General features: G+C 42.7%; 1 protein-coding gene across 3 annotated transcripts in view; it reads right to left on the minus strand.

The window, feature by feature from the left end:
* The window catches only part of chdh (choline dehydrogenase), a 46,184-nt gene extending 28,391 nt beyond the window's left edge, over window positions 1-17,793 (minus strand). Inside the window, exon 1 of one of the 3 annotated variants that reach the window (XM_080182551.1) lies at window positions 17,754-17,793. In XM_080182551.1, the coding sequence (XP_080038677.1) occupies window positions 17,754-17,778 (25 nt within the window). In that variant the 5' untranslated portion in view covers window positions 17,779-17,793. Of the gene's footprint in view, window positions 1-8,334; window positions 8,508-17,753 lie in introns of those variants that run through there. The other 2 variants (XM_080182559.1, XM_080182565.1) reach the window with 2 other exon arrangements.
* Window positions 17,794-18,377: the final 584 nt, after the last annotated feature.

Here is an 18,377-nt window from a genome sequence, read left to right on the forward strand (position 1 = left end):
CTTTCTTTCTTCAAATGTTTCAAAATATGAAGACGTTTCATGAAAAATTCATTTCCATTTCTAAAACAAAATCCAATCTTCAAATGCCAAGTGCAAGAATGTTCATTGGCAAAGATACCAAAAATTATCTGAGCCATTCAACAGTAATATGGAACTACAGCAATAACTACTATCTGATTAAAATGCAGTGCAAAAACTGCAAAGAACTGTTTTTAAAGACTGATTCACATTCTATATCCCATCTTACTACTGCAGAAACATTTGTATTTAAAAAGTTTTAAAATGCTAAATGTTCTGTTTACAAGGTGATATCATTGTGTTTGATATTTACTAAAAGTACTCAATATGCAATACTGTTGGCAAAACAAAGTAATACATATCAGACTATGCCCCATGGTGTAAAGTGATTTAGAACTATGAAGGTCACAAACTTATTTCTTTACAACTATATTCTGCTATTAACTTTGGTGTCAATCAGTGGCATTGTGCAAGTGTTCTTGATGAAACTCCTAATTTATTATACATAGAAATACATAGAATCTAATGTTCTCCACAAATTTGCACCCTCGCTACTTCATCTAATCCTGTTAGAAAATCCTTCTATTCCCTTCTTCTTCATGTGATAATTTAATTTTGCTTTACATGAACCTATGCTATTCTCAACTACTCCAAGGCAAGAGGCTGTTTAGATTGCTGATAGTTGAAAGCATTAACTGAGAGCAGTAGGTTCTAATATATACTTAGTGAATGCTTATTTTAAAATAATGCTTCAAACTTCAAGCATATACCTAAAGTTTTTTTTTGTAGAGTAAATAAATTGATCCATTGCCTTCACATACATTAGTATGGTAATATTTACAGTCACTGTGAGAAAGGAGGTGGTGAGATGGAAAAAGAGAAAGAGGAAAGGGAGAAATCTGACCTCAAACAGAAAAATCAAGAGGGCGTATGAAAGGCAACTGACCTAAATGGCCCAGTTCCACCTTCTCTGATACTTCCTTCATTTTATTTCAACTTCTGCATCTGATTTGACACTGAATTCACCCACTCTAATTTATATTTTGTTGGCCAGTCCTTGAACTAATAAATTCAGACTCTTTCAATCTGATGGGTTAAGGAGTTATGCAGTTGTCTACCCTATTGTCTCCAATACCAGATGCTCTGTACAGGTGGGCAATCTGCAACTCGGGGGCCGCATGTGGCCTTCTGGGTTCTGAGTGCAGCCCACGTGACATTTTATTGACCATGGCCCATACTCAGGTTTGTTATATTCCGCTGATTTTCATCCGTGCAGCTTTCTTCCTATCGATATGTCAGAAATGATATGCACGAAAAAGTAAGTACGGTGAGGTGCATGCTGATTACACACAACATTGACTGTGAGAGCTGTGTCCAAAGTATAAATATTTATTTTGTTTTTACAGTTGGAAGTTGATGACATAAGAAATTAAGGGTGCGATCCTGTTCATGCCAGACTCCCTGTGCAGTGAGATTGGAGAATTTGGCACCCAGCCAAATCTCCATTCATTGCAGTGGGATGGGAAATTCTTGCCAGTGTGAATGGTGGTAACATTCAGGCTAAAGTATTTTCTATAACTCATTATGAAATATTCAGCATGTATTAAAATTACTCAATCTTATTTATGGGGTCATGGTTAGTGAACAAGCCCTATTTCAATATTGCAGCCTACAGAGATGAAGGAAGGCCACTCATCCACTCACGATACCTAGGTTATTCATCACTGCTATAGAGTATGCTGCATTATTTTCATCTATCACTTATGGCAACTTGCAGCACAAAAAGGCAAAGTAAGTCTTACAAACAATAGACATATTCATTGCCCTGTGTCAGGGGCTAAGACTTCACATTCTATAAAATAAATATAGATACCCTCATTGCTAATTTCTAAAATTTTAAATCTGTATGGCTGAAAAACTGTAAAATGGCTGAAGCTATGTCTACCTGTGACCCTTGGACATAAAGCTAACACCTCATTACCTCCATAGAGACTTTAATGACAGAGACTAAATTCAAAGAAAACTACACAAAGGCAATCTGCATTTCATAAGCCAGGCCTGGTCAAATTGAGTCGAGTCATCGGCTAGACAAAGAATTCTGTAACCTCGCTTTAACACTTAAATGGTTGGAACATTAACAATCTCAGGGACCCGGACAAAAGGATACATACCCTTTGTCAAAGCCAAAGCTGATATTGCCTGCACTGTGGTACTATTACTAGCTTCAAGAGATTTCAGTCTGCTGTTTTTCCATCAGCAGCATGGAAAAGGGGCTCCATCCAGCTTTGATTGGCTGGCCCCATCAATGCTGCTTCTTCCAAAACCTCTGTACCCATTGCCTATAAAATTGATTAATTTCTGCGTACCTATCTTACTGTGGAAGTCATCTGGAAAAGTAAATTATCCAGCTTTATCTTTCAGCTTGCTGACCTCTTGTGAAGGAATACACTATTGGATTTTGATTCTGGACCCACAAGAAATGATCATGTTTTCCCTGCGGGCTTTATCCTGTAAATCTTTCCTTCTCTATCTCTCTTTTACTGTATGACTGAAAGGAGGCAACATTGCTACCTTCCTCTCGCATCTGAGTTTGTGCAAACAAACTAACCCTCTGAGTTTGTCCTAATGAAGAGTTTTTTTGGGGGGATAGTAATAGAAATTGGATCACACCAAAACTGAAGGTTTGGGGATTATGCCACCACTTATAAAGGGGGAAGAAACTCAAAACACATTTCTGTTTATGAATGGGTGGTGACAGGAGAATTCAGGACTTACTTAGTTAACCATCTCCCTGTCTATAACACCTGCAAATTCTGGGCCATTCCAAAGTAATAAGATCCAGTTCAGTAGTTTTCTTACCATTGTTAGAGCAAGTTGTATTAACAGGGTCACTGATTTCATGGGTGTGCAAAAGAAACATCATGATCCTACAAAGTCTGAGAGGACATTCAAAGTGGATGCTCACATAGATACAGAAAGTTTTATGATGGGTCCAGGTGTTGTCGTAGTCAAGATGGGCCTGGTATCATCTGAGGTTCAAAGTAAAAGACTGAAGAAGCATATAGATCATTTAAGAAAGAGTCATATAGAGAACCAGAGGGACAGTCTGTTCCGAGTACGCATGGTTCTCCCATATAGTCTAGGATTTGGAGTTAAAGCATTCAATGGTATCATTCTCACTCCCTGTAAAAAGTTATTATAGTTAATAAATAGTTTTGCTATTACTCTGCTTGGTGGGTCACCACTTCTTTGCAAAACATTAAAATGTTTTTTCCCAAAATTAAAAAACTACTGCATGTAGCCAAAACAAAGTCAAATGATGGGTGGCATGGTGGCAGCGTGGTTAGCACTGCTGCCTCACAATGCCAGGGATCTGGGTTTGAATCCCAGTGTGGGTCACTGTGCGGAGTCTGCACATTCTCCCCGTATCTGCTTGGGTTTCCTCCAGCTGCTCTGGTTTCCTCCCACAGTCCAAAAATTTGTGGGTTGGATGGATTGTCCATGCTAAATTGCCCCTTAGTGTTAGGGGGGGCTAGCTAGGATAAATACATGGGGTTATGGGAATAGGGCCTTGATGGACCGAATTGCATTGCAGGATTCTATGATTCACAGTAACCAAATCTAAGGCTAGGCAGCAATTTTCACTGAACAATGCTGCGGTAACAGTTTCTGGTAATGCAGTTTCGTCTGACAAATTCATAACAACATTTAATAAGGTTAAAATAAAGCTTCAATAATTTATCAAGATTTCCTGAAAAAAAAGCAAGAAAACACAAAACCCTACAAGGTAAGAGGACACAGCTTTCTACACCTCAACTCCTGCTGCTACAAATCATATTCTGGCCAATTTTGCAAACTGCACACGTCTGGAAGGCATAAATGTGGCTGAAAACTCTTTCCAACAGCCTCAGAGAAGTTTAATCCTTGAAGTGAAAACTTGAATGGAAGTATTAAAAGACAATTGGAGTATAAATATAATCAGATTGTTGTTTACTATCTTATTTTGGTCATTGTGAATTTCAATTAGGGACAAAACCTTTTCGGAAAATTTAAGAACATAAGAAATAGGAGCAGGAGTAGGCCATCTAGCCCTTCGAGCCTGCCCCGCCATTCAATAAGATCATGGCTGATCTGTCGTGGCTCAGTTCCACATTCCCGCCCTCTCCCCATAACCCTTAATCCCCTCTCTCATCAAAAACCCATCAACCCGCGTCTTAAAAATATTTAGCGAGGTAGCCTCCACCGTTTCAACGGGCAGAGAATTCCAGAGATTCACCACCCTTTGAGTGAAGAAGTTCCTCCTCAACTCCGTTCTAAACCGCCCCCCCTTTATCTTGAGGCTGTGCCCCCTAGTCCTACTATCCTTTCTGAGTGGGAAGAGTCTCTCCACCTCTATCCTATCCATCCCATTCATCATCTTATACGTCTCAATGAGATCTCCCCTCATTCTTCTAAACTCTAACGAGTACAAGCCTAGTTTTTTCAGCCTCTCCTCATAGCTCAACACCCTCAACTCCGGCATCAGCCTAGTAAACCTCCTCTGCACTCCCTCCAAGGCCAAAATATCCTTGCGTAAGTACAGCGCCCAACACTGCACACAGTACTCCAGCTGCGGCCTCACCAATGCCCTACACAGCCGCAGCAAGACCTCCCTACTTTTATATTCAATCCCCCTCGCTATGAAGGCCAGCATCCCATTCGCCTTCCTGACCACCTGCTGCACCTGCAAGCTGGGTTTTTGCGACTCATGCACAAGAACCCCGAGGTCCCTCTGCACCGTCGCCTGCTGCAGTTTTTCTCCACGTAAGTAATAATCCTTCCTACCATTATTCCTACCAAAGTGGACCACCTCGCATTTGCCAACATTAAATTCCATTTGCCATTTCCTGGCCCATTCGCCCAGCCTATCTAGATCCTTCTGTAGACTCTCCACACCCTCCGCACAATTTGCCTTTCCACCAATCTTGGTGTCATCAGCAAATTTCGACACCCTACACTCGGTTCCCTCCTCCAGATCATCTATATAAATGGTAAATAGCTGAGGCCCCAGCACCGACCCCTGAGGCACTCCACTAGTCACCATCCGCCAATCCGAATAGCACCCATTGACCCCTACTCTCTGCCTCCTATCTGCCTCTATCCACGCTAACACCCTACCCCCAACTCCATGTCCCCTGACCTTCTGCAATAACCTCCTGTGAGGTACCTTGTCAAACGCCTTCTGAAAATCAAGAAAGACCACATCCACCGGCTCTCCTCTATCCACCACCCCAGACACATCCTCATAGAACTCCAGTAAATTTGTCAGACGCGACTTCCCTTTAACGAAACCGTGCTGCGTCTGCTCTATCAAGCAATTCCTCTCAAGATGCCTCGCTATTTCCTCCTTGATGACGGATTCTAACATTTTACCTACAACAGACGTTAAACTAACCGGCCTATAATTCCCTGCCTTTTGCCTGGCACCCTTCTTAAACAACGGCGTAACATTAGCCGCTTTCCAATCTTCCGGCACTTCCCTGGAATCCAGCGACGTCTGGAAAATAACCACCACTATCCACTATCACCTCCGCCATTTCTTTCAGAACCCTCGGATGCATTCCATCCGGTCCTGGCGACTTGTCCACAATCAGTCCCTCCAGGCTGTCGAGCACCTCCTCTCTAGTAACAGTAATGTCATTAAGACCCTCCAGTCCTACCACCTTTCCATCTCTAACACCCGGCAAATTACTCACGTCCTCCTCCGTGAAGACAGAAACAAAAAAGTTATTCAGCACCTCAGCCATATCCCCATCCCCTACCACTAAGTCCCCCTTCTCATCCTCTAAGGGACCAATGTTCACCCTAGCCAGCCTCTTCCTTTTTATATATTTATAAAAACTCTTGCTATCCTCTTTTATATTAAGCGCTAGCCCAGCTTCATAGTTTCTCCTACCCTTCTTTATCATCTTCTTTGTCAATCTTTGTTGACATTTAAACCTCTCCCAATCCTCTTCTCACCCACTACTCTTAGCTACTCTAAACGCCTCCGCTTTTAATTTAACACTTTCCTTCACCTCCTTCGTTATCCACGGCTTATTACCTCTCCTCCTACTGTCCTTTTTGACCATCGGAATAAATTTCTGCTGAGCACCAAGAAAGATCTCCTTAAAGATCCTCTACTGCTCCTCAGCAGACCTACCTTCCAACGTGCTCCCCCAGTCCACATTCGCCAATTCTTCTCTCATCCTACCGTACTCCCCTCTGTTCAAACAAAGGACGTGCGTCCGGGAACCCACTTTCTCCTCCTCCATCTGCACCAGAAACTCCACCATACAATGATCACTCTCCCCAAGAGGTTCCTTCACCACAAGGTCCCTAATTCTACCCGCCTCATTACATAACACCAGATCCAAGATAGCTCGCTCCCTCGTCGGCTCCAACACACACTGTTCCAGGAAACTATCCCGGCAGCATTCCAAGAACTCCTCCTCGAGCCCACCGCGTCCAACATGGGTCAACCAATCTATATGTAGATTGAAATCCCCCATAACTACGGCCGTCCCATTCCTGCACGCCGCACTTATTTGCGCGTTAACAGCCCGCCCCACCTCCAGATCATTATTCGGGGCCTATAGACTTCCTCCCTTTGCTGTTCCTAATCTCTACCCACAACGATTCCGCTTTCTGCTCCTTGGCTCCAATGTCATCCCTTGCTACTACCCTGATGCTATCCTTAATCAGCAGAGCTACACCCCCCCCTTTTCCCTCCTGCCTATCCTTCCTAAACACTTGATACCTCTGGACATTCAGCTCCCAGTCCCTGTCACCTTGCAGCCACGTCTCTGTAATGGCCACCAGATCATATCCATTTGTGCTGATCTGCGCCACCAGCTCATCCACTTTATTCCGAATGCTTCGTGCATTCAGGTAAAGTGCCTTCATCCCAGCCTTCACCTGGACCCTATTTGCCGTAACGCCACCAACCATACTCACGCCCCCTACTCCCTCTATTATTGGGACATCCTCGGCCTCTTCCCTTACCTGTACCCTCTCCTCAACTTTAGACCCTGTAATGTCACCTACCCTCGCACCCTCCCCCCCCAATTAGTTTAAAGCCCTGTCTACAGTCCTCTTTGCTCTATTCGCCAGCACTCTGGTCCCAGCACGGTTCAGACCAACCCCATCCTGCCCGAACAGGTCCCACCTACCCCAATACTGATGCCAATGCCCCATAAATTCAAACCCATTCCTCCCACACCAATCCCTGAGCCACCCATTCACTTCCTTAATCCTATCTACCCTACGCCCGTCTGCACTCGGTTCAGGCAGTAGCCCAGAGATAACTACCTTGTCGGTTCTACTCTTCAATTCCATTCCCAGCTTCTCATACTCCCTCCCCAGACCCTCACTTCGCATTTTGCCTACGGTTTGGAATAATCCAACCGGACATTTTTCATGCTGAAGATTTCCATTGTAAATATTTATTAGACACACTCTGTTAAATTGTGACATAAAAGCATACATGTAAAAATATAACAATATCTAATAATAATATATAGACATGGCTCTGTTAATGTGTTACATACTTGAGTTTGACAGCTTGTCTAACTCTGCTGACACATCTTTCTTCTCACATCAGGTACCAAGTCCTGAGAAGACATTGGTGACCATGAACATCCAGGTGCTACAGTGGTTTGCCTTCAGTAGGTTTTGGCTGACCAGGAAACTCTTGTTCCTACTGCCTGCTGTGGGTGTAATGGAAGGCTTTGCAAGTTGATAATCAGCTACGTTATGAACACACCTTCCGCAGCCACCAAGTGCTGGGGTGGGGCTCAATGCAGGAGCTTTTGGCTCAGAGATAGGGGTGCAACCACTGAGCTGCAAGAACTCCCATACCACCACCCCCCCATGCAATCACATACTTGCCTATAAAAATATCTTTATTAGTAACACTCCTGTAAACGGCAATCATTTAAGTGGTAGGATTGTGGCAAAAATAATTGAAACCTTGACAACTAGCATTACGTCAGGCATGAGTAATTTCAAGAATGGAAAAGGAAAAGGCTTGTATGCAAATCACTTTGCCCAATATTGCCAAAGAGCTTTATCATTGACAAACAGAACAAAGGCTCATTTTGCAAGAGAATCTTAAGAAGAAAGGAATAATTTTTATGGGAGACGATGGCCTAGTGGTATTATCACTATACTATTAGTCCAGAAACTCAGCAATTGTTCTGGTTCGAATCCTGCCACAGCAGATGGTGGAAATTGAATTCAATAGTTAATATATACTGGTGACCATAAAACCCATTGTCAACTGTCAGGAAAACCCACCTGGTTCACTAATGTCCTTTGCGGGAAGGAAATCTGCCGTCCTTACCTGGTCTGGTCTACATGTGACTCCTATACCACAGCAATGGAGTTGATTCTCAATTGCCCAGTGAAATGGCCTAGTAAGCCATCCAGTTCAGGAGTGACTAGGATTAGGCAATAAATGCTGGCTAGCAAGCCCCATGGATGAAAAAAAATTAAAGATGAAAATTAATACTTTTTCCTCCCTATATTTTCCCAATCTCTCATGCCAATTTTCTGTACTGTTGAATAGTTTCACATGTGCCCTGTTACCCATGCAATGCGCCACAAGAGAGTGTCAAACTGGCAGATTGCCTGCCAGGGTTTGGCAGGATTACAGTCTGGGTCAAGTTCATACTCATCCAACAACTATGCATTCACAATTCCAATAGGGAACATCAAACATTGAGACAGCTGTCATGATCTGTGCCAATGTATTTACCCTATCCAGGAACACCGAGATTACCAATTATAATATCCCAACTGCACCCTGCCCCCACCCCACCCCCACACAGTTAGGAAGCACTTAATGTCAACACCAACCTTAGCCAGGGCTTCAGGCACTACTTAAAATCAGATTCAGAATAACTATTCATTATTTTTTTAATTCAGTCTCAATTATTTCAACTTCCACCTCAACTCACTCTGACCTCTATTCACTCAATTTCATTGTGATCCTGTCCTCATGGTAGCACAGTGGTTAGCACTGTTGCTTCACAGCTCCAGGGACCTGGGTTTGATTCCCAGCTTGGGTCACTGCCTGTGTGAAGTTTGCACATTCTCCTCGTGTCTGCATGGGTTTCCTCCCATAGTCCAAAGATGTGCGGGTTAGGTTGATTGGTCATGCTAAATTGTCCCGAGATGCGTAGGTTAGTGGAATTAGTGGGTAAAATATGTAGGGATATGGAGGTAGGGCCTGGATGGGATTGTGGTCAATGCAGACTCGATAGGCCGAACAGCCTCTTTCTGTACTGTAGGGTTTCTACGATTCCTTTAAATCTCCCTCCATATGAACTCTCCTTCCCATTTTCAAAGCCCCCCCCTCAACTATGTTATCTCATGAGCCCTCTATTCCCTTTATGGTACATGGTCAGGCAGCACAATGTGGTGTAACAATCCCTACACAGATAAAAGAAATTCAAATTTCCAGTGAATGGCTGAAAGAATCACAAGCCAAACTTTCAAGTTTTAAGGCCATTGCTGTAATGCACAAACTAAAAGCAATATTGACTAAACAGTAGGCATCTTACACTCTAAACTACAGAAAGGATCCCACATTGTAACAACCAAAAGTTTCTTTCCACGCTTACATATTACTTATTTAGGCACTCTGCTCTCCAGAAACCAGTCCGAAGTGATTCTTAGGCCCTTTTTTTCTTTTTTAGTCATACAAATTCCAATTTTCAACTGGTGTGGGATACTCTGGAGAGGCAAAACTAGGTGATGGTTCCAGCTTTATTTGAATCCTCGCCACCTTGCAATTCCACAATTTTGAAGAACGATAAAGCCTTGCTTCTATCTCTGATTTCACTTTCTCTGTCAGATTCTTTCAGATCGACCTTGTCTGAAGTGTAGTGATATTTTTAGGAGAATCTGAAACCCAAGACCTCTAAAGGTATCTTGCTCACTCAAAGCCCATCTCCATGGCAATGTGAATCACATGGGCATTCTATCCAAGTATAAATGCAAATTAGCTATCCTTTAGATCCCCAGTTCCATTCTTGGAATTAAATAAACAGATTAAAGTATAACCAATTAACAAAACCTGACATTCCTAACACTTCTCTGGGACTTGGAGACTTATAATCTATTCACCATCAACACAACTGCTCTCATTATTGTTTACAGAGATGAATATCTTGCACCTTGTAAAACAACCTGGCCCCCTCCTTAACCTTCTAACAACCAAGCCAGCCCAGGCTTGTCCTCAAAAGGAGTACAGAACAAATCACATGACCCCCTTAATTCCTCCATTTCACCCTAAGTTAAAGGTACCATTCAAAAATATAGCAGCCTCATACAAATGCAAATTTTAACAGCAGGGATAAAGATTTGCGTCTGATTGGTATGATTTGGCAAGTGGTGTTCATTAGGAACTGCACTAAGATATTAGTTTTTCAACATATATATTGTTAGCGTGGACAAAAAAAGTGTTGTCTATGTTTTCAAATGTCTGTGTGGGTTTCCTCTGGGTCCTCCAGTTTCCTCTCACAGTCCAAAGATGTGTGGGTTAGGTGCTTTGGCTATGCTAAATTGTCCCTTAGTGTCCTAGGATGCATAGGTTAGAGGAATTAGTGGGGTAAACATGTGGGGTTATGGGGAGAGGGCCTAGGTGGGATTGTTGTCAGTGCTCCAAATGGCCTCCTCCTGCACTGTAGGGATTCTGTGATAGTAAGACAGGAGGCATGGTTACTATCCAGATGGGAGCAAGAAGCTACAAAAGGTACAGAGAGTGACTAAGTGAGTGGAAATAAATATGGTAAATGTGGTTTAATGTGCAGGAGTGTTCCAAATAAGACAAGTCAGAACATTAGACAACTTGCCAAGGCTCCTTTGACAGCACCTTCCAAACAATAACTCTACAATCCGGAAGAACAAGGGCGGCAGAAGTATGGGAACGCCACAACCTCCAAATCACACATCATCCAAATTTGAAATATATCGCTGCTCCTTCAACATCACTGGTTCAAAATCCTTAAACTCATTCCCTAACATCACCATGGGTGTACCTACACCCCATGGTCTACAGCAATTCATTGAGTTGGCTGAGCACTACCTTATCAAGGTAACTTGAGGATTAGCCTTTCAAATAGTGCTCACATCCCATTAAAGAATTTTTTTAAAACTGTGGAGCAGAGCAGGGGTGTAAGTGTCTAGGTACATGTGAAAAAAACCAAAAAGCCTAATGATGTCTTGGCAATGTTCTCAGAAGGGAGAAAAGTGCTGAGAAAAATGACCTGTTATTAAGAGTTTTAAACTCAGAGCTTGGAAAGAGTTGGATGAATCTGCTAAACAAAGTGACATGTTAAATAGTGCAGTACCTGATAATTGGAAATTTGTGTGGAGGGTGAAGGAGGTGCTCAGTAATTTAAACCAATGAGTAAAATATTAATTAGAGTGATTAATTAGATCCAACAGGATACAAGCATTCAAGGGAGCTGAATTGCATTGATTAAAATTCTGATATAAATACAGCAACAATTTCAAATTATTTTCCACCTTTACACAAAGAAAAGATCTCAGGCAATTTACAGAAGAGCTAGCAAACAAAGTTTGACACATAATCACATGAAGATATGAGAGATACAGGTTTTCAGAAGTGTCTTAAGGAAGCGAGAGAGAGATTGGAGGCAACTCCAGAATTACAAGCCTTCGCAGCTGAAGACATAGCAGCTGCTGCTGATTGTGGAGAATTTAACATTGGAATTGTGCAAGAAGCCAAACTTGGAGCAGCACAGGAATTCCAGAGGGTCGGAGAAGGTACAGAAATAGGAAGGAATTTGAAATCAAGGATGGGGGTTTTAAAATGGAGCTATTGCCTAACTGAGTGCCACTGTAGGTCAGTGAGTTCAGGGGTGAATGGGAATTGGTGTATGTTACGACGTGGGTAACATGAGAACAAAAAGTGGTAAAGACAGGAGGAAATACAAGATAGATTAAGATGGGTTTGAGTGCATATACGTGGAATATAGCAAATAATGTTGAACTAGTAGTCACATGGAACTATGATATAACAGCAGCAATTAACATTCCTGGCTACAATGTATTCAGGCAAGATAGGAAAAGAATAATAAGTGGAGGGGTGCCAGTAATAAAGATATTATACAGCACTAGAAAGAACTGAACTTTACAGTTCAACGAACATTTTTGATTACAATTGAGGACCAATAGACAAACAATTACAATGCTGGATATATTTTACACATTAGCAAATAGCTGAAAGATGAGATTTAGAGTAATGATAATGGGGGCAACTTCAATTATTCAAATATATACTTGGGAAAATAACACTGAAGGGGGAAAGAATCATCAATTATAGAATCCCTACAGTGCAGAAGTGGCCATTTGGCCCATCAAGCCTACACCAGTTCCGACAGAGCATCTCATCCAGGCCCTCCCTAGCCCTTTCCTTGTAACCCACACAGTTCCCATGACTAATCCATCTAATGTATGCATCTGGGGAGACTAAGGGGCAATTTAGCATAGCCAATCCACCTAAACTGTACATCTTTGGACTGTGGGAGGAAACCAAAGCGCCCAGAGAAAACCCACGCAAACATAAGTAAAATGTGCAAACTCCAGTCATCCAAGGCTGGAATTGAATCTGGGTCCCTGGAACTGAGGCAGCAGTGCTAACCACTATGCCACCATGCCGCCCAAGAAAGAGGGAAATAAATTTCTGAAATATGAAGTGCGTGAAAATTTAGGAAACAGCAATTATAATATCGTTAGGTTTAGAATATATACAGATAGGAACTGGGAAACATTTTGCGAAATCCTCAACAGTGAAAGATAATTTCAGGGATTCGTAAAAAAGAAATCTGGCCCAGGTAGGTCTGAATCAAAGACTGAGAGAATCAGACTTTTACAGCACAGAAAGAGGTCCTTCAGTCCATCATATCTGTGCCAGCCATGGAGCACCTATCTATTCTAATCCAGTATTTAGTCCATAGGCTTGTATGCTATCATGTTTCAAGTATTCATCTAAATGCTTCTTAAATGTTGTGAGGGTTTTCACCACCATCCTTTGAGGCAAAGAGTTCCAGATGTACACCACTCTTTGGGTGAAAAGGTTTTTCCTCAAATTCTCTCTAAATATCCTGCCCCTTACCTTAAATATATGCCTCCTGGTTATTTGCACCTTCACTAAGGGGAAAAGTTTCTTCCTATCTATGCCCCTCATAATTTTGTACACCTCAATCAGGTCCCCCTACAGCATTTCCTGCTTTAAAGAAAACAAACCAACCTAACCAGTTTCCCTTCACAGCTGAAATGCTCCAGCCCAGGCAACATCCTGCCAAACCTCCTCTGTGCTCTTTTGCATGCAATTACATTCTTCCTATGGTGTGGCAACCACAGCTACTCTTGATGTGGCCTAATGAGCATTTTATATAGCACCATCATAACCTCCCTGCTCTTATATACAATGCCTCAGCTAATAAAGGCAAGTGAGTATCCTTCTTATCTACCTGTCCAGCTGCATTTGGACGTGCACCTCAAGGTCCTTCTGGTGCTCTATGCTTCCTAACATCCTATCATTCATTGTGTATTGCCTTGCCTTGGTAGTCCTCACAAAATGCATCAGGTCACACTTTTCAGAGTTAAATTCCATTTGATAGTGTTCCGTGTGTCTGACCAGCCATTTATATCATCCTGTAATCTAAGGCTTTCCTCAAAAGAACAAAGAACAAAGAACAACACAGCACGAGAAACAAGCCCTTCGGCCCAACGAGCCCGCGCCGCCATTTCAACATTGCGAGTCCCCTCTCCACCCATGACCCTTGTCTATGCTTACGGCATTCCACATTGGAAACCAGATTGAGGGGAGACTAATTTAGGGACAATTTGTTACACCAATCAGCCTAAGAGCACATCTTTGGGGTGTGGGAGGAAACCGGAGCACCCGGAGAAAACCCATGCAAGCATGGGGAGAATGCGCAAACTCCCACAGACACTGGCCCAAATCCATGAATGTGCACAGCAAATAGTGATAGTCACTGAGCTGTCGTGTTGCCCAGCATATGGTCCAGTTTAAGCGTACACTAACGATGTGAAGCACTAGGCTACTCTCGAAACATCCAAGAGCAGCCCTCGTACGACCACGTCCTCTTCATGAGTTACAACACCACCAATTTTTGCGTCATTTGTAAAAGTGGTGATTCACAAATTCCCATGAGACAGAAAGGAAATCCATCCAAAATCAGAGTTCACTTGTGATTGAAAAGATAAAGATTAAAATGAAACAGAAAAGGTGATTTATGATAAATGTCAGATTCATAATTCAGAGAACAAAACTGATTCCAAAAAGTAGGGAACAAACTGAACAAGGAAATGAGAACAAACAGAATTTATCAGATTGCATTAGCAGGTATCTAAAGGGGAACCCAAAAAATATTTTATAAAGATATAGTAAATAGCTTGTTACGGGTAGAGTCACCAAGGGGATATAGTGAAAAGAGAGGACATAACTACAGTCCTAAATGAGTACCTTGTGCCTGTCTTCAATAAAGAAGATGTTACAATTGTCACAGTACAGGAGACAGTAGCAGAGAAAATGAATACAATACAAATAGATTATAGAAGAGGCTAGCTGGGCCCAAAATAGAAAAGCCATTCATTCTCGGTGGGGTGCATCTTAGTTTATTAAGGACAACAACGTTCAAATTTGCAGAGGCTATGCTCTTGCCCTCCCATTCTCTCCAGATATGGGAGTGGTATCAGAGAATTGGAAATTTGCAAGTATTATACACATGTTCGAAAAATAGAGATAAACCAGAGCTTCAGGCCGATCAGCCAGCATGGTAAGAGTCTAGAAGAGATCAAAAGTCAGAAAAAAAATGGAGATTGTGGTGAGGAGAGCAAGGAAAACTGGATAATGGGATTTCAGGAATGGTGGAGAATGGGGGCAAGTAGGAGAGGACTCTGGGAGAAGGAAAAAATAGGGGTAAAGTGGAGACAACAGAAGATAGGGTGGGATTGGAGGGACAGAGGGGGAGGTGAATGGGGGTCAGGATCATGAGAGAAAACTAAGATCAGAGATACAGCCTGGATAAGATAAAGGATTAAGTTTAAAGTTTATTTATTAGTGTCACAAGTGGGCTTACATTAACACTGTAATGAAGTTACTGTGAGAATTCCCTAGTCACCACACTCCGATGCCTGTTCAGATACACTGAGGGAGAATTTAGCATGACCAATGCACCTAATCAACACATCTTTTGGACTGTGGGAGGAAGCCCGTGCAGACATGGGGAGAACGTGCAAACTCTGCACAGACAATGATCAGAGCCAGGAATCAACTTGGGTCTCTGGTGTTGTGAGGCAGCAGTGCTAACCACTGTACCACTGTGAGCTCCATTGGAGAGTCAGTGCAGACTCGATGGGCTGAATGCCCACCTCCTGCACTTAAGGGATTCTATGATTCTTGAAAACTGGGGAATGGGATTGGGGCACACACTTTCCTGCAGCGCCATGAGCAACGGCTACATGACAAGTGGGAACAGCACTAAAATAGCAACAGTCAGTAAACAGGTAGGTGTAAACTGGAGCCTTTCCTCTGAGTAAATGGTTAAAAAAAAGTTTATTTTATTGCTGTTGGATAATGATGGAAATCTGAACATAACTTACACGGAATTATACAGAATTCCCAGCTACAAAATCTGGCTATTCACCTAGTGGTCTACATTAGTATTTTGCTTCCCCTATAAACCTTGTCAAACTGAGTAGAATCAAAATTCCTCCCACCTCTGTTTTCCATCACCCATCTGCGATAGTGACTCACTACTCGACTTGATTCTTGGGAATGAGGTGGACCAAGCAGATGAAGCACCAGTAGAGGAACTTTTAAGGGACAGTGATCATGACATTATAAGGTTTAGAATGACAATAAAGAAAGACATTGGGCAATCCAGAGCAAGAATAATTAACCAGAGGACAGCATCCTTCAATGGAGCCTGATCGGACAGAACCACAAGTTGGTAGGAAAAACTATAGATGAACAATGGGCCACCTTCAAAGAAGAAATGGTTTGGGCACAGTAATTACCTGAAAAGGGAAAAAAGTTTAAAGCTTACTTATTGGTCACAAGTAAGGCTTACATTAATGCTGCAATGAAGTCACTGTGAAATTCCCCTAGTCGCCACAGTCAGGTGCCTGTTCGGGTTAATGCACCTAACCAACACATCTTTCGGACTGTGGAAGGAAACCGGAACACCCGGAGGAATCCCACTCAGACTTGGGGAGAACGTGAAAACTCCACACAGACAGTGACCCAAGCTGGGTCCCTGGCGCTGTGAGGCAGCAGTGCTAACCACTGTGCCACCATGCAATAAATTTAGAGCTCCCTGGATGAAAAAGGAGATAGAAACTAAGATAAAAAAGAAAAAGTGTACTTATGTCAACTGTCATGTGGAAAATACAATTGAACATTAAGCTGAATACAAAAGGTTCAGACTGAGGTGAAGAAGCAAAGAGAAGCTAAGAGGGATGAGAAAAGACTGGCAACCAACATGAATAGGAAACCCAAGGTCTTCAAAAGGTTCAAAAATAGTAAAGGGATAAATTTGCTGATGACACCAAGATTGGTGGAATGGCAAATTGCGTGGAGGGTGTGGAGACTCTGCAGAAGGATCTAGCTAGGCTGGGCAAATGGGCCAGGAAATGGCAAATGGAATTTAATGTTGGCAAGTGCGAGGTGGTCCACTTTGGTAGGAATAATGGTAGGAAGGACTATTACTTACGTGGCGAAAAACTGCAGCAGGCGACGGTGCAGAGGGATTTCGGGGTTCTTGTGCATGAGTCGCAAAAACCCAGCTTGCAGGTGCAGCAGGCGGTCAGGAAGGCGAATGGGATGCTGGCCTTCACAGCGAGGGGGATTGAATATAAAAGTAGGGAGGTCTTGCTGCAGCTGTATAGGGCACTGGTGAGGCCGCAGCTGGAGTACTGTGTGCAGTTTTGGTCGCTGCACTTATGCAAGGATATTTTGGCCTTGGAGGGAGTGCAGAGGAGGTTTACTAGGCTGATGCTGGAGTTGAGGGGGTTGAGCTATGAGAGGCTGAAGAAACTAGGCTTGTACTTGTTAGAGTTTAGAAGAATGAGGGGAGATCTCATTGAGGCATATAAGATGATGAATGGGATGGATAGGATAGAGGTAGAGAGACTCTTCCTGCTCAGAAAGGACAGTAGGACTAGGGAGCACAGCCTCAAGATAAGGGGGCGGTGATTTAGAACAGAGTTGAGGAGGAACTTCTTCACTCAAAGGGTGGTGAATCTCTGGAATTCTCTGCCCGTTGAAGTGGTGGAGGCTGCCTCGCTAAATATTTTTAAGACACGGGTTGATGGGTTTTTGATAAGCGAGGGGATTAAGGGTTATGGGGAGAGGGCGGGAAAGTGGAACTGAGCCACGACAGATCAGCCATGATCTTATTGAATGGCGGGGCAGGCTCGAAGGGCTAGATGGCCTACTCCTGCTCCTATTTCTTATGTTCTTATAAAGGGAGGAGGGCCGATCAGGGACCAAAAAGGGGACTTTGGCATTGGGTATGGTTGAAATGAATACTTACACCTGCCTTTATCAAAGGAAGTGCTCCCACACACACAAAAGAATTGAGAACAAAGGACACAGATTTGAAGTGATTTGAAAAATAAGCAAATGCAGCATGAGAAAATCTTTTTTCACATACCCAGTGCTGCAAGCCTTGAATGCATTCCCTTGAAGTGTGGTGGCGGCAGCTTCAATTGAGACACTCAAGGTATTAGATGATTATCTCAATAGAAACAATGTGCAGGAGAATGGCACTGAGTCGTCATGCTGACTTGGCCAGTTGGTGCAGATGCAATAGGCTGAGTGACCTTCTTCTGCACTGTAACAATTTTGTGGTTGTGCTTTTTCCAGGTTCTCTGAATTTCTCAGAGTATTTAAACTAGGGCTCACAAGTTTAAAGATGAGCTGTTACTAATCTAAGGCAGGGATAGGAAAAATATTTTCTCTTAGAGACAAATGTCTTTGGGACTCTCTTAAAAGGCAGTCAAAGCAGAGACTTTGAATATGTTTTAAGGCAACGGTACATAGATTTTTGATAAGCAAGTGGTTGAAAGGTTAGCTGGAGTAAGCGGGAATATGAAGATAAGGTGACAATCAGATCAGCCATGATATTATTGACAACAGAGCAGGCTCAAGGGCCCAAGTAACCAACTCCTGCTCCTAATTTGTATGTTCATATGAAAGGTGCCAACAAGAAAGCACCACTATCAAAGAATATATGCACTTGTTACTCACTGAGGGAGAATTTAGTATGCAACTAATC

This window comes from Carcharhinus amblyrhynchos, chromosome 3, assembly GCF_965287045.1.
Source record: "Carcharhinus amblyrhynchos chromosome 3, sCarAmb.v2.hapA, whole genome shotgun sequence".
NCBI lineage: Eukaryota > Metazoa > Chordata > Chondrichthyes > Carcharhiniformes > Carcharhinidae > Carcharhinus > Carcharhinus amblyrhynchos.